At 45.9% G+C, this 15,929-nt stretch overlaps 1 protein-coding gene across 1 annotated transcript in view; it reads right to left on the bottom strand.

Moving 5' to 3' along the window:
• The window catches only part of FAM98B (family with sequence similarity 98 member B), a 197,801-nt gene that overhangs the window by 54,527 nt on the left and 127,345 nt on the right, over positions 1-15,929 (bottom strand). Inside the window, 1 exon segment of the mRNA XM_029600204.1 lies at positions 3,261-3,341. Within this exon segment, the coding sequence (XP_029456064.1) occupies positions 3,261-3,341 (81 nt within the window).

Here is a 15,929-nt window from a genome sequence, read left to right on the forward strand (position 1 = left end):
CTTGAAGCGTAGGTAGCGCTGGTGTTCCTGATGAATTGGGATGTGTAAGTAAGCCTCCGACAGGTCCAGGGATGTGAGGAACTCTCCTGGCTGTATTGCACGTATGACCGATCATAGGGTTTCCATGCAGAAGCGTGGGATCCTTAGGTGTCGGTTGACAGACTTGAGGGTCCAGGATGGGCCTGAATGAACCCTCTTTTTTGGGTACGATAAAGTAAATGGAGTAATGTCCAGTATTTATTTCCTGTGTAGGTACCGGGGTTATGGCCTCGAGGGCCAGAAGTCTGGTCAGTGTAGCTTCCACTGCCGCCCTCTTGTGGGGATCGTGGCAGGGAGGTTCCACGAACTTGTCCGGAGGCGTTCGAAAGAAGTCCAGGTAGTACCTTTCTCGGATGATGGCTAGGACCCACTTGTCCGAAGTTATCTCGACTCATCTGCGGTAGAATAGGGTTAGCCTGCCCCCTATGGCTTCTTCCCTTGGATGGGTCGGCTGAATCTCATTGTGGGGTGTGGCTGGGGCCTGGACCTGAGCTGGTTCCCCTCTTGTTGTGCTTGTTCTGAAAGGACTGGTTCCTGCCCGTAGGGCGGGGTGCTTGATAGTTGTTCTTGTAAGGGTTGAAGCGCTGTGAGCTTCTGCCTCTGGTGGACCTGGGGAAGGGACACTGGTTTCTCTTCGTCTTGTCTTCCGGCAGGCGAGGTAATGGGGAGTCGCCCCATTTGTTGGCCAGTTTCTGTAGTTCGCTGCCGAAGAGGAGGGATCCTTTGAAGGGCATTCTCGTGAGGCGTGTCTTGGAGGAGGCGTCAGCCGACCAATTTTGAAGCCAGAGTTGTCTCCTGGCTGCCACTGTGGACGACACTCCTCTGGCTGCTGTTCGCACTAGATCGGAAGCCGCGTCAGTGAGGAATGATAGTGCTGATTCCATGTCTTCTCCCGGGGTGTTGTTCCTGGCTTGGGATAAACAGGAACGTGTCACCACGGTGCAGCAGGCCACAATCTGCAGGGAAATGGCTGCCACTTCAAATGATTGTTTTAGTATGGCTTCCAGGCGCCGGTCGTGTGCATCCTTGAGCGCCGCTCCTCCCTCCACTGGGATGGTAGTGCGCTTAGCGACTGCGCAGACTATGGCGTCCACGCTAGGGCACGCCAGAAGCTCCTTGGTCGCTGGGTCCAGAGGGTACATGGCCGATAAGGCTCGACCCCCTTTGAATGAGGACTCCGGCGCATTCCACTCCAGGTCAATTAGCTGTTGTGCCGCCTGTAAGAGAGGAAAATAGCGAGACGTCTGTCGAAGGCCCTCCAGCAGGAGGTTCATTCTAGGTTCCCCCGAGGTGCCTTGGCCCGGGATAGCGAGCTCTGATAGGCATTGGGATACAAGGTCCGGAAGCTCATCCTTTGAGAAGAAGTGTCTCATGGTTCGGTGTGGCTCTGTCCCCGAGGGAAGTTCCCCCTCCTCAAGGGGCTCGACTTCCTCTTCGGAGAAATCCGTGCCCCCGTAGGTGGGGCTTCTGGGTGGTGGGAGCCTGTGCCTAGGCCTTGAAGGTCCTGGGGCATGAGGGTCTTCCGGTGGCGCATATGGCTGGTCCGCCCGGGGTTCAGTTTGCATTTTGACAAAGGCGTGAATCCCCTTAAACAACTCTACCCAAGAGATCGACGCTGGGTCTAAGTTGAGGGGCGCTGGTTCCCTGGGTGTCCCCATCTGTGGGATGGACTCACTGGGGCATGCTAGGTCTGGGGTGCCCCCTGAGGAGCTAGCACTGGGCCCTGGGTGGGACTGGTCCTGATCTGGATCTCCCAGGGCCTCCTCACAGTGTGCGCATAGGGCGTCGGCTTTCTCGCTCTGTGCGGCTCTGATGTGGTATGCTGGGCAGAGGCCTTGAGCTTTTATTCCTGTTTCTAGAGGTGCCATTTCTGTGGACGCGTAAGCTCTTATGCGCTCCATTGCGTCTGATATGTGCGCGCAGATGTGTGCGTAGCCGTAGATGTGTGCCTTGTACTGTGCGCGTAACTTATGCGCGTAACTTATGCGCATAAGGTTTTATGTGCGCTTAAGATAATGCGCACAAATAATTTTGTGCGCTTAGCTTAATTTGTGCGCTTGGATCGGACGGCGGGCGGCGCGGCTAACAAGGCCAAGATGGCGACGACGAGCATGCGGGCAATATGGCGACCTCCTCGGAGGGTCTCCACGTGGGCAGACCCTGGAACAGCCGGGGCCTAGCTCTGCTAGGGCGGATCAACCCGGTGGCACAGATTCCGATCGCCGACCTGTGCTCCTCCTCGATCTTCAGAGACCGGATTAAAGTAGAAGATTTCCACCTTACCTTGGTCTTCGGCGCTTCCCGGTTTTGCTCCAGGCAGTCTTCGGCTGCGGGGGGAGAGGGCAAATACCTTCACCGCCACGCTCGAGGGGGTGCAATTCCTCACCGCGATTCAGCCGCCGGACCGAGGCTGCCTCTACGCCGTGCCCGAGGATTCGGGGGCTAGGTCCCTGCCGCGAATCGGCCACCGGACCGAGACTCACCTCCGAGGGACCATGGAAATCACCTCGGGAATCTCAACTGGGGGAGGGACTCGTAGGTATCACCACAGGAGAGCGGGGCTCTTCTTCAGGTAAATTTTTTTCCTTTTAAATTTTGGCTCTCTTAGAATTTGGTTCAAACGCTGTGAGAGCGTGCAGATAGTCCCTAACTGCTATGGAGATGGAAAATACTGGAGAGCTGCACTTCCTGCAGGGGTATATGTACTAGGGGCTGACGTCAGATTGAAATCTGATCCGTCGCCAACTGCTAACAGGAGTACACTATACCCATTGGTCCTGAGTCCATCTGCTACACGCTAGGAAAATCTATTTGGCTAAATTTTAGCCACTTTTCAGCTGAAATTTAGCCAATCAGTAGGAGGAAATATTTAAATCCCAGATTTGTCCAGCTAAGCCCCAAACTTAACAGGATAATTCTTTTTGAATACTGTCCTCCCAATGTTTAGTTACATTTCAGTAATTTGATTCACTAAATCACAGGGCATTAATTCTCTACATCTCATCATACAAACAAAATTATTAGAATAGTTATGTTTCTATACCTCTTAAAAATATGAAACAAAAACAAGTAATAAAACCAACATGCTGATTTGACTGTAAGCCTTGCTAGGCAGGGCAGTTGCTTGTAATTAATGCCCTGCTTCCCTTTGCCCCTTATATTCCTCCAGACTGGGCAGTAATTACAAGTCATTTCTGACATCAGTATAGAACATTGCTCACCATTTGCTCAGAGTTTAATTCTACTTGCAGAAGCGGCTTTCCCAAGTGATTCTTCTGCACGTTTTTAAGAGTATCTGTTACCTGAAAAGGAACAAAAAACTCAGAATAAGCGCCCACAGTCTGGAAATGTCTTACAACTGGGGATTCACAATGAAAGCATATCTAACCAGCTATATATCTAATGCATTTTAAATTAAAAAAAGAAAAAAAGCACCAAAACTGAATGTGCAAGGAAATGGGATGTCCTGCATTATACTATTCTGAAGAGGACATTTCTATCTTTCAGGCCGATACAGTACAGTGCGCTCCAACAGAGTGCACTGTTAAACTGCCCATGGATGCGCGTTTTCCCTTACCCCTTATTCAGTAAGGGGCGTAAAACGCGCATCCAACCCGTGGAACCTAATAGCGCCCTCAACATGCAAATAGAAACATAGAAATATAGACATGACAGCAGAAGAAGACCAATCGGCCCATCCAGTCTGCACAGCAAGCTTCACACTTCTTTTTTCTCATACTTATCTGTTTCTCTTTGCTCTTAGTAACCTTTGGCTCTATTTCCCTTTCACCCCCACCATTAATGTAGAGAGCAGTGATGGAGCTGCATCCAAGTGAAATATCAAGCTTGATTAGTTAGGGGTTGTAACCGCCACAATAAACAAGCTACACCATACTTATTTGTTTACCAGACTATGTTATTCAGCCCTTATTGGTTGTTTTTCTTCTCCCTTGCCGTTGAAGCAGAGAGCTATGCTGGATAAGCGTGAACTATTAGTTTTACTTCTCCCCTGCCGTTGAAGCAGAGAGCTATGCTGGATATGCGTGAAGTATTAGTTTTACTTCTCCCCTGCTGTTGAAGCAGAGAGCTATGCTGTATATGCATTGAAAGTGAAGTATGCATTGAAAGCCAACAAATACTGAATAAGCCTAATAATTGGTAATACCTATAGCCTTTGAACTCTCCGTTAATTTTACATACTCTTACCCACCCCTGGGTTTTTTGTTTTTTTTAATTTGGAGATGGCAGCCCTCCATCCTTCCGCTCTGTGAAGGTGGAACACCAACCACTGACCACTGGCATCCCGCTCCATGAATGCCTCTGTGGCTACTGCCGCTCCGTGCAGTTTTTGCTGCCTCCTCTTTATACATGTCCTCTAGACCTGATGGACCTTATCTGTTACGCTTGGCTCTTAGTAACCTTTTGATTCTATTTCCCTTCTACCCCCACCATTAATGTAGAGAGCAGTGTTGAAACTGCCTCTAAGTGAAATATCTAGCTTAATTAGTTAGGGGTAGTAACCGCCGCAATAAGCAAGCTATACCCATGTTTATTTGTTTACCAAGACTAAATAATTCAGACCTTGTTGGTATTTTTCTGTATATAGATCTACTTTTCTTCATTCCCCCTGCCGTTGAAGCAGAGAGTTATGCTGGATATGCATTGAAAGTGAAGTATCTTTCTCCCCTGCTGTTGAAGCAGAGAGCTATGCTGAATATGCATTGAACGTGAAGTACCAGGCTTATTTGGTTTGGGGTAGTAACTGCCGTAACAAGCAAGCTACTCCCCGCTTTTTTTGTGAATGCAAATCTTTTTCCACGTTTCCTCTTGCCATTGAAGCTTAGAGCAATGTTGGAGTCGCATTAACCGTGTGTATGTTTATTGAATAAGGGTATTATCTCTAGGCAGTAGCTGTCATTCCCGTGAGCCACCCACTCTTCATTCACGTCCTCTAGACTTTATGGATCTACAGTGTTTATCCCACGCCCCTTTGAAGTCCTTCACAGATCTGGTCTTCACCACTTCTTCTGGAAGGGCATTCCAGGCATCCACCACCCTCTCCGTGAAGAAATACTTCCTTACATTGGTTCTGAGTCTTCCTCCCTGGAGCTTCAAATTGTGACCCCTGGTTCTGCTGATTTTCTTCTGACGGAAAAGGTTTGTCGCTGTCTTTGGATCATTAAAACCTTTCAAGTATCTGAAAGTTTGTATCATGTCACCTCTGCTCCTTCTTTCCTCCAGGGTGTACATATTTAGATTCTTCAATCTCTCCTCATAAGTCATTCGATGAAGACCATTCACCCTTTTGGTCGCCCTTCTCTGGACCGCCTCCATCTTGTCTCTGTCTCTTCGGAGATACGGTCTCCAGAACTGAACACAGTACTCCAGGTGAGGCCTCACCAAGGACCTGTACAAGGGGATAATCATTTCCCTTTTCTTACTCGATATCCCTCTCTCTGTGCAGCCCAGCATTCTTCTGGCTTTAGCTATCGCCTTGTCACATTGTTTCGCCGACTTCAGATCATTAGACACTATCACCCCAAGGTCTCTCTCCTGCTCCGTGCACATCAGCCTTTCTCCCCCCATCAAATACAGTTCATTCGGATTTCCACTCCCCATATGCATGACTCTGCACTTCTTGGCATTGAATCTCAGCTGCCATATCTTCGACCACTCTTCCAGCTTCCTTAAATCCAGTCTCATTCTCTCCACTCCTTCCGGCGTGTCCACTCTGTTGCAGATCTTAGTATCATCCGCAAAAAGACAAACCTTACCTTCTATCCCGTCCGTAATATCGCTCACAAAGATATTGAACAGGAACGGTCCCAACACGGATCCTTGCGGTACACCGCTTAAAACCGCTCTCTCTTCAGAGAGAATTCCATTTACCATCACACATTGTCTTCTGTCCGTCAACCAGTTTGCAATCCATGCCACCACCTCGGCACTCATTCCTAAGCTTCTCATTTTATTCACCAGTCTCCTGTGCGGGACCATATCAAAAGCTTTGCTGAAATCCAAGTAGATGACATCAAGTGCTCTTCCTTGATCCAATTCCTTGGTTACCCAGTCAAAAAAGTCGATCAGATTTGTCTGACAGGATCTTCCCTGGTGAATCCATGCTGCCTCTGGTCCATCAATTCTCCCGACTGTAGATAGTTCACTATTCTCTCTTTCAACATTGACTCCATTACTTTTCCCACCACCGAAGTGAGGCTAACTGGTCTGTAGTTACCAGCCTCTTCTCTGTTCCCACTCTTGTGAAGCGGGACCACCAACGCTCTTCTCTAATCACTCGGCACCACTCCCGTTTCTAGGGATCTATTGAACAGGTCGCACAGCGGACCCGCCAGCACATCTCTGAGCTCCCTCAGTATCCTGGGATGAATTTCATCAGGCCCCATGGCTTTGTCCACTTTCAGTTTCTCCAGCTCTTCCCATACATTTTCTACTGTAAATGGAGTTACATCTACTCCACTGCCCTCCAGTTTCTTGTTAACTAGCGACGGTCCTTCTCCAGGGTCCTCTTTAGTGAATACAGAACTGAAGTATTCATTTAATATTTCTGCCATTTCTTCATCTCTCTCCACACATTGATCCTTTCCATCTTTCAATTTCGCTATACCACTTTGAACTTGTTGATGGCCCTATTAGGTATTCACGTGCCCTCAACAATGACCTGCCGGCGAGGGTGCATGAACGCACACCATGACCTGAGCGCCCGGCTGGACGTCAGAGGTCACGGCGTGCGCCCATTCACCATCGCCGGCAAGGGCTGCTGGAAGCCGCCTCGCGATCCGCCCCGGGCTGCTCTCGCTCTCGCCGCCAGCTCCACCCGGGAGGATGGGAGAGGACTGGGGCTGCCCCGGAGACCGGCACCCATGGACGCAGCCAGGGCAGGTGAGTGGGGGCTGGGATTAGCCGCAATCTGAAGAGTGGCTTTCCTGGTGCGTTGGATTTTAGGTTTTCCTTTGCTTAAAGTTGGGATCCACTTCCTGGTACCTGTCATTTCAAATGTCATTTGAAATGACATTTGAAATGGCAGGTACCAGCGCACCCAGGATACTGTATAGGCGCTGTATAGCGCCTATACAGTAAAATGGATTGCGCTTCATGGACGCAAGTTGGACGCGGCTTGCATTTGCATGCCACTTAAATACAGTATCGAGCGGTATGTAATCCAGACTCTGCGTGCGGCAAACGTGGGTGCGCCCGGCACTAACGCACCTCTTTCTACCGCACATTACTGTATCGGCCTGATGGTTTGGCAAAATTGCTTCTACAAAAATGAAAGTCCTTCTCAAATTAATTTTTCTGACTGAAATGCTACCATTTTTCATCCTTGATGCCTTTTCTTTCTTTAAAAGGAAACTTAAAAAATGTACTAGTAAGAGATATAGATTTTGCTATGTCTTTATGAATTTTGAAAAAAAAAAATAAGACTCTCTCATTCCAGTGTTTCCTCTGTGATCAATGAGTAGTACAATATTTCTGTAAACACAGCAAAACTGAAGGAAGCCTGGTATGTACAATGGAAAAAAAGCAGATTCTAAAACTTCACATTAATAGTGTATTATGATAGATTACTTTTGTAATTTTTGGTAGGGTAGAAGACTTCATCTAGTACATTTGTGATGTGATTCACACAGTAGTGCTACCAGTATTATAAAAAAAAAAGTCTAGGTATCTCCTCTTTTTACAAAAATATATCAATAATTGAAAACTTTATCTTGCAGTCCATTATCCGTAGGAGTATAGTGATACTAAATACATTGCATTCAGCCAAGAGCCAGATGTGAATCACATTTTGCTTTGCTTGGCTGCATCAGGGAAAACTCCTAAAACAAAAATGTATGAATTCATGGCACAAAAATTACATATGTCATCTCACATTTTAACTGAATTACCATGTTCACCACTTGCACCCATGGAATAAACAGTGACATAACAGCTGCCTGATAGGTTTAATGTAATATGGCATTCCAGAGCAATATTTGCTTATATATCCATAGAAAAAGTAGAAATTAAAATTATCCAATTGAAAGACACACTAGTCTAACCTGCTTGCAGGATCAGAAATGTATGCTGATTTTGCTTGTGATGAAAAAAGTGGCTGACAAGTAGTCCAATCATACAGCACACTTACTGACGCTCAACTTATATTCAATCAAAGTTTCTTCATTCATTCCCAAAAAGACACACTGATATATCACACTTGTGCTCTCAAAAAGTATACTGATATTACTTGTAATGGACAGAATGGATATTAAATAGTCCAGTCATATAGCACACCTCGCTGATACTCACCAATCAGAAAGTTTCTTCATTCTTCCAAAGTACTGCATACTTAAGTATATTTAAAAAAAATCCAAATGATGTGTAGAGTGCTATCCAGCATGCTTATTGTAATGGGAGATATGTCCCATTACGACAGATGAACAGGAGGGTAATGTAAACCAGGGGTGAATTAATCAAAAGTTCGGTTGGGGAAGGGGAGGACTACAACTCCCAGAGGGCTGAGGGAGAGAAAGTTGAGCATGGCTTAGAACCCGGTGTACAGCAGATTAAAGGGAGTGGCAGGAGTAAGGGGACAGCAAAGGTTGATGCAGCTGATACTAGCTGCACAAAAGACCTTTGGGGAACTGCCATGGGGCGGAGTAGGAAAACGCTGAGGTACAAGTGCTGTTTTGAATGTGACTTTCACTGTTGGTTTTCCTACTGAAGGGGCGGTGGCAATTCACCCCAGCTCCGGAGAGTCACCCGGGCCGAGACAAAGGGAATCTTACAGACTGTGGTGAGGGGGAAACCTGAAAGCAGGGGGGGGGGGGGGGAACAACCAGGACTGAACTGTGTTAAAGAAGCTGGTGTGCCAGGATCAAGCTAAGCAGGGGGGGGGGGGGGGGGAACAACCAGGACTGAACTGTGTTAAAGAAGCTGGTGTGCCAGGATCAAGCTAAGCGTTCAGGACAAACTAAGAATCTTTTCTGCTACAGGCCGTGGCGCCGGGACAGGCACAGCCTGGGTGCGCAAATTTGACTAACCAGTTTTGTTTATAACCTGTGTGGGTGTGGATTTGCATGAGCTTGAATCCGGAGCCAGGTCTCAGGGAAATGAAGGGACACTGCAGTAAAGAACCAGCGGAAGAAGCTCCAGCAGCAGAACTCCACCTGGTGAGCCCTTACATTATAAAAATGCTGCCATTCAGTTTCGTTGTTCAGTCCATGTGCTTCAATGGTGTTGAATTTGAAAATTCATCTTTGTTCTTGTCTTGGATGTTTGTTTATTTACCTGATCAATTACACAGAACATTAAATCTTCAAATTTATTTTTGTAGGAAAACAGTGCATGATTAGCAACATTGTTGCTAGAATTTCGGTATATAAAAAAATGTTAAATAAATAAATAAATAAATGTCCAAAGGTGCTGCTGTCCTCTGCATTTTGAGGCAACTTCGATATTCCAAAATGCAAATCTTCAATTGGCGTATTGTCTTCCCAATGTATAGCATGTTACATGGCCACTTGACTACATATAAAACATGAGTTATGGTACTTGATTCAATTATATTGCAGTGCCCTGCCAAATCATAAACACCATCTATGTGTCTTTTCCATGGGTGAATCTTGCTACAGATTTCTGGAACAGCCATGGGAGTGACCTTGGCTCATTTCGAAAAAATCTTGGATACAAGCCTTCCCTTTTGGCAGCAAATTCACACATGGAAAAGATACATATACGATATATCTGAATAATTTTTTGGAATGGGTAAATTCATGCAGTGATCACATCAAATTTAAGATGACATATCTCTTTGGAGATATTTTTTAGATGTTCACATTCTCCAAATATTAAAGATAGCATTCCATTTTCACAATTTTAAAGATACTGACGCAATTGCTCTAATATCGTGATTTTCAAACAAGAATAAAAAAACGTATTCACACAGTTTTCACAATGTCGATATCCATATTCCATAATGAAAAAAGCACACAAGCATGCATTGCATTTCAGAGATGCTTTATCAGAAGATACTGATTATAAAGATAAGAACACTGATTCTCACATGCATTCTCAGATACTCTCATCTTTCTTTTCAGATCAAGAAAATATTGCGAAAAAATTGGTCAATTTCTTTTCATGCTTGCTTCAAACACCATGAACTGAGAATTGCATATACAAGAGGACAGAATCTCAAGGAGAAATTATGTCCTACTTTTTTCAAGAAAATCTTCATCCTAAGATTTCTCTCTTGACAGGTCATTGCAAATGTGGATATTGTTTGGCATGTCTATTCACTCTTATTGGCAAAGGAGTTTGTTCATCCTGTAACAAAAAAGGTTTATTCTATGAAGTTTTCAACAACTTGCGCAAGTATCCATGATGAATATGTAGTTAAGGGTCCATATAACATGCTTTACACATTGGGATGGCAATATGAAAATTGAAGATTCGCATTTCAGATCATTGATGTTGCCTCATAACCTGGGTACCCATGACCAGTTTGCTGCGAAAAGGGTTGACAATAGGCTTCACTTCCACACTACCAAAACAGAGGCATACAATATGTAGGTCAAAATTGGCTGCAGCTTTTATTGTAGAATAGATGCACAATACCACCTAAGTATCTGAGCCATAACAAGTAGATCTATCGAGCACCTCCTCCCCATGGCAGTCTGTGTATCACCTCAGGACCCAGGGCCCACCACAGCCAAGCAAGGCCATGTCCAACCAAGAGGTGTTCCCTACTGGGAGTTCCCAGTCACAAGCAAGGTGACTGCTCAACTGATAGGGCAGACAAAAGCATATCTAAGATAGGGGACCACACGCGATGCATTGCCTCCAACTGGAGACCACCCCCTCCTGGCTCGGGTACCCCTGGCAGTGGTTCTTTTTAGTGACAGTCAGGGAAGCTAAGAGCCTCTGCAGAAAAGCACACTCCATTGGGATAACCCTGAATGTGAATGCAAGTTCCAATGAGGGACTGCACAAATGCAAGGTTACCTTACGAGCCATGCACACACACTGCAGATCAAATCCATCAGGTTCCATATCTTGTCAACCAAGAGTCTGGACACCATCTGTGTGGTGTCCAGCTCTATGCCATGAAGGATAAGCACCTTAGTCGGAGACTCCATTTTATCCGCTGCCAGCGGTATACCAAATTCTTGCGCCATTCTCTTAAAACCGCTGAAAAGATCCCAGCATGCACTGGAGTCACAAGGGCTAACGAATAGGAAATTATCCGGGAAGTGCACCATGTTCATTAAGCCCGTGGGCAAGACAGCTCCCAATACAAGAAGATGCTAAAGGCCTTGAAGTACGGGCATGAAATTAAGCACCCCATGGGCATGCACTTATCGAATAATATGCACTCTTGAAGAAACACCCCAGCAATGGGAAGCTGTCTGGATGCACTAGGAGGAGTAAGAATGCCAACTATATCGGCCTTTGCCATGAGAGCCCCCTCTCCACAATCCCTGAGATCCATTGCATTGTCAAATGGAGAAATTACTTACCTTATAATTTCGTTTTCCTTAGTGTAAACAGATGGACTCAGGACCAGTGGGTTTATGTTCCCCTGCCAGCAGATGGAGACAGAGCAAGTATATGTAACCCTGCAGTGACCCCAGCCTGCCAGTATTCTCTTCAAAAGCAACTGTGGACAGACTAGCAAAAAACTTAATTAATAAATTGATTAAAAAAAGATAACCACAACTGTACTTAACCAACTATAAACTGTGAACTCACATAAGTTCACGACAGAGGAACAAATACAAAAATAAAACACAAATGTCACTCAACCATTACACACAACAACAACATCAAATCTCTCAGCAGCTACTTAACACTTTCTTTCCTACTCTTTAATGCTCAATCCATAATTTAAAAAATACAAATTATCAACAACCTTCTCCAAGATAAAAACCAGATTTCATAGCAATCACAGAAACATGGGCAAAAAACACAGACAGTACTAATCAACAACTCTACCTAAAGAAATTTTCAATACCCAGACCTAAAAAGAAAGGTGGAGGCCTTATGCTAATCATTAAAAAAAAACCTACAGATGAAATTACTCCCAACAAGCAATTGCTCCCCACAGGAAATTGCACTATTTGATTCTCTACATCTACAAATTTGTCTGGTATACTGCCCCCCTAACACTCTCGATCGGAACTGCTCACCACTTATTGAATTCTTCCTGACCAGAATATCAATCAACAAACCCATAATTATTCTAGGTGACTTCAACTTACACACAGACACTGCCCCCTACTCTCCCACCTGCACCTCAATCATTGATGTGCTCTCATCACACTAGACTTAGTCTTCATCAACACTAACATATGGTCTAACCACCAAACTATGATAACGAAAATACCATGGTCAGACCACTCTATCATCCATGCAAATTTATATTCAAATTGTAAACTCACAACAAGAAAAAGCACAACTAAATCCTTCTCATACCGTCAACCTTTTTGCATAGAAACTCTTCAAGCAAATCATCAAACTGAACAATCATAGACCTATCAAACACAGAAAACGCAACATCATCCTGGATTACCATAACTAGAACTGTAGCAGACAAGATAAAGCCCATGATAAAGAAAACTATAAAAGAACCAAAAAATCAGAACCTTTGGTACAACGACAACATCAGAGTAGCCAAACGGATACTCAGAAAAGAGAGAAATCATGGAGAAACAACAAAACAACCACACTACTCAACACATACAGAGCACAACTAGCAGAATACAAAAAACTCATCCATAAAACAAAAAAACACTTTTACACTAACAAAATAAACAAATACCAACATAACTCTAAGAAGCTTCAACATAGTAAAAAACCTAACCAAATCATCTTATGATGATCAGTCACAATCAACACCAAAGATCACTAGTAATGACTTCGCAGATTTCTTTAATGAAAAAAATCAAAATCCTCATAAAGAACAACCTAAAAAATCACTCACAAGACCAGAAAATACAGAACATTCAAACAAAAAGCTGGCCCAACTTTGAGACAGCATCTTCTCTGGAAGTCCAAATGATCATTAAAAAAAATGAACCCAGCCAAACACCCTATTGACGCCATACCCATTACAACGATAAAAAATCTTGAACCATCAATAACTAAGATAACTGACGTCGTAAACCTTTCCCTCACAGAAGGAAGCTACCCAGAATGCCTAAAATCGGCAATAAAACCCATTATGAAAAAGAATAATCTTGATCCAGAAAACCCACTGAACTACCGACCCATATCAAACCTACCATTCATTGCCAAAATCATTCAGAAAGTCGTCTACAGATGGCTCAGTGACCACCTGGAAGAAAACAACATCCTGCTACCCACGCAATTTAGCTTTCGAAATCAACTGAACATGGAGACTCTACTACTAGCAATGAACGACTTCATACTCAAAGGTTTCGAAAAAGGCCACCTCTACCTTCTAGTCCTACTCGACCTATCAGCAGCCTTTGATACAGTTAATAGGGATGTGAATCGTTTTTCAACGATTAAAATTATCGTCCGATAATGTTTATATCGTCTTAAATCGTTATAGAACACGATACAATAGAAATTCTAACGATTTATCGTTAAAAATAGTTAAATCGTGTTAGTGCGCACTAAATCGAGTTAGTGCGCACTAACTCGATTTAGTGCGCACTAACTGAAAATGATACAAATAAACACTTTCCAGGTCACTGAAGGTCAGTTAGGAATGAATATGTGTTCCTATTGGCTGGCTGCCCTCTTATCTATTGATGTTACCAAGGTTACCACTGAGGTGATGGTTGGGGGGATGGGAAATGGAACTGGAAACTAACGAACACCAACAGAAAATGAAACAAAGTGTTCACACTTCCCAGGTCAGTAAAGGTCACTTAGGAATGAATATGTATGTATGTATTCCTATTGGCTGGCTGTGCTCTTATCTATTGATGTTACCAAGGCTAACACTGAGGTAATGGTTGGAGGGATGTGAAATGGAAACAGTTGGAAGCTTGACAAAAAAAGTAATGTAATGATCAGCACTCACGTGACTAGAACTTGTTTGTTTATTATTTTTGTTAGCAGGCACCTGAAATGCTAGTGCATGTTGAATTTGCCAATCACTGTGCATTTTAGAAAGGTGGTCCTGGCTGGAACTGTACACAGTTCAAATATATGTAATTGATTGTTGGTAAGTGTATTTTTTAAGTAGCCACACTGGCACAAGTATGTTTACTTTTCCTCCTACTTAACTCACTAGCTCAGCTTTGTAAGAAGGGCTTCTCTGCTTGTGTGTTGTTTTTGTTTGGTGTGAGGAGAGCAGAAACATCAGATCTTTATTCAATCTACTACAGTCATCTCTTACAGTGCCCTATCCCTATTAATACCAGGAGTGTTGTGATCTTCCTGCACACAGTGCCCTAACCCTGATACCAGTCTGAGACAGCTCCCTCCCTGCATTACTAGTGAGAGGCTGGCTTCACAGACAGGGGGGAGCTGCCTGACCCTCACTCCTGACTTCCCCCATGTCCCAGCTAGTGAATGGTGTGTGGGTGAGGGGGGGGGGGGGGAGGAGGATGGTGAAGTCTGAGACAGCTCCCTCCCTGCATTACTAGTGAGAGGCTGGCTTCACAGACAGGGGGGAGCTGCCTGACCCTCACTCCTGACTTCCCCCATGTCCCAGCTAGTGAATGGTGTGTGGGTGAGGGGGGGGGGGGGAGGATGGTGAAGTCTGAGACAGCTCCCTCCCTGCATTACTAGTGAGAGGCTGGCTTCACAGACAGGGGGGAGCTGCCTGACCCTCACTCCTGACTTCCCCCATGTCCCAGCTAGTGAATGGTGTGTGGGTAACGGGGGGGGGAGAGGATGGTGAAGTCTGAGACAGCTCCCTCCCTGCATTACTAGTGAGAGGCTGGCTTCACAGACAGGGGGGAGCTGCCTGACCCTCACTCCTGACTTCCCCCATGTCCCAGCTAGTGAATGGTGTGTGGGTGAGGGGGGGGGGGGAGGAGGATGGTGAAGTCTGAGACAGCTCCCTCCCTGCATTACTAGTGAGAGGCTGGCTTCACAGACAGGGGGGAGCTGCCTGACCCTCACTCCTGACTTCCCCCATGTCCCAGCTAGTGAATGGTGTGTGGGTGAGGGGGGGGGGGGGGAGGATGGTGAAGTCTGAGACAGCTCCCTCCCTGCATTACTAGTGAGAGGCTGGCTTCACAGACAGGGGGGAGCTGCCTGACCCTCACTCCTGACTTCCCCCATGTCCCAGCTAGTGAATGGTGTGTGGGTGAGGGGGGGGGGGGAGAGGATGGTGAAGTCTGAGACAGCTCCCTCCCTGCATTACTAGTGAGAGGCTGGCTTCACAGACAGGGGGGAGCTGCCTGACCCTCACTCCTGACTTCCCCCATGTCCCAGCTAGTGAATGGTGTGTGGGTGAGGGGGGGGGGGGGAGGAGGATGGTGAAGTCTGAGACAGCTCCCTCCCTGCATTACTAGTGAGAGGCTGGCTTCACAGACAGGGGGGAGCTGCCTGACCCTCACTCCTGACTTCCCCCATGTCCCAGCTAGTGAATGGTGTGTGGGTGAGGGGGGGGGGGGGGGGAGGAGGATGGTGAAGTCTGAGACAGCTCCCTCCCTGCATTACTAGTGAGAGGCTGGCTTCACAGACAGGGGGGAGCTGCCTGACCCTCACTCCTGACTTCCCCCATGTCCCAGCTAGTGAATGGTGTGTGGGTGAGGGTGGGGGGGGAGAGGATGGTGAAGTCTGAGACAGCTCCCTCCCTGCATTACTAGTGAGAGGCTGGCTTCACAGACAGGGGGGAGCTGCCTGACCCTCACTCCTGACTTCCCCCATGTCCCAGCTAGTGAATGGTGTGTGGGTGAGGGGGGGGG

This window comes from Rhinatrema bivittatum, chromosome 4, assembly GCF_901001135.1.
Source record: "Rhinatrema bivittatum chromosome 4, aRhiBiv1.1, whole genome shotgun sequence".
NCBI lineage: Eukaryota > Metazoa > Chordata > Amphibia > Gymnophiona > Rhinatrematidae > Rhinatrema > Rhinatrema bivittatum.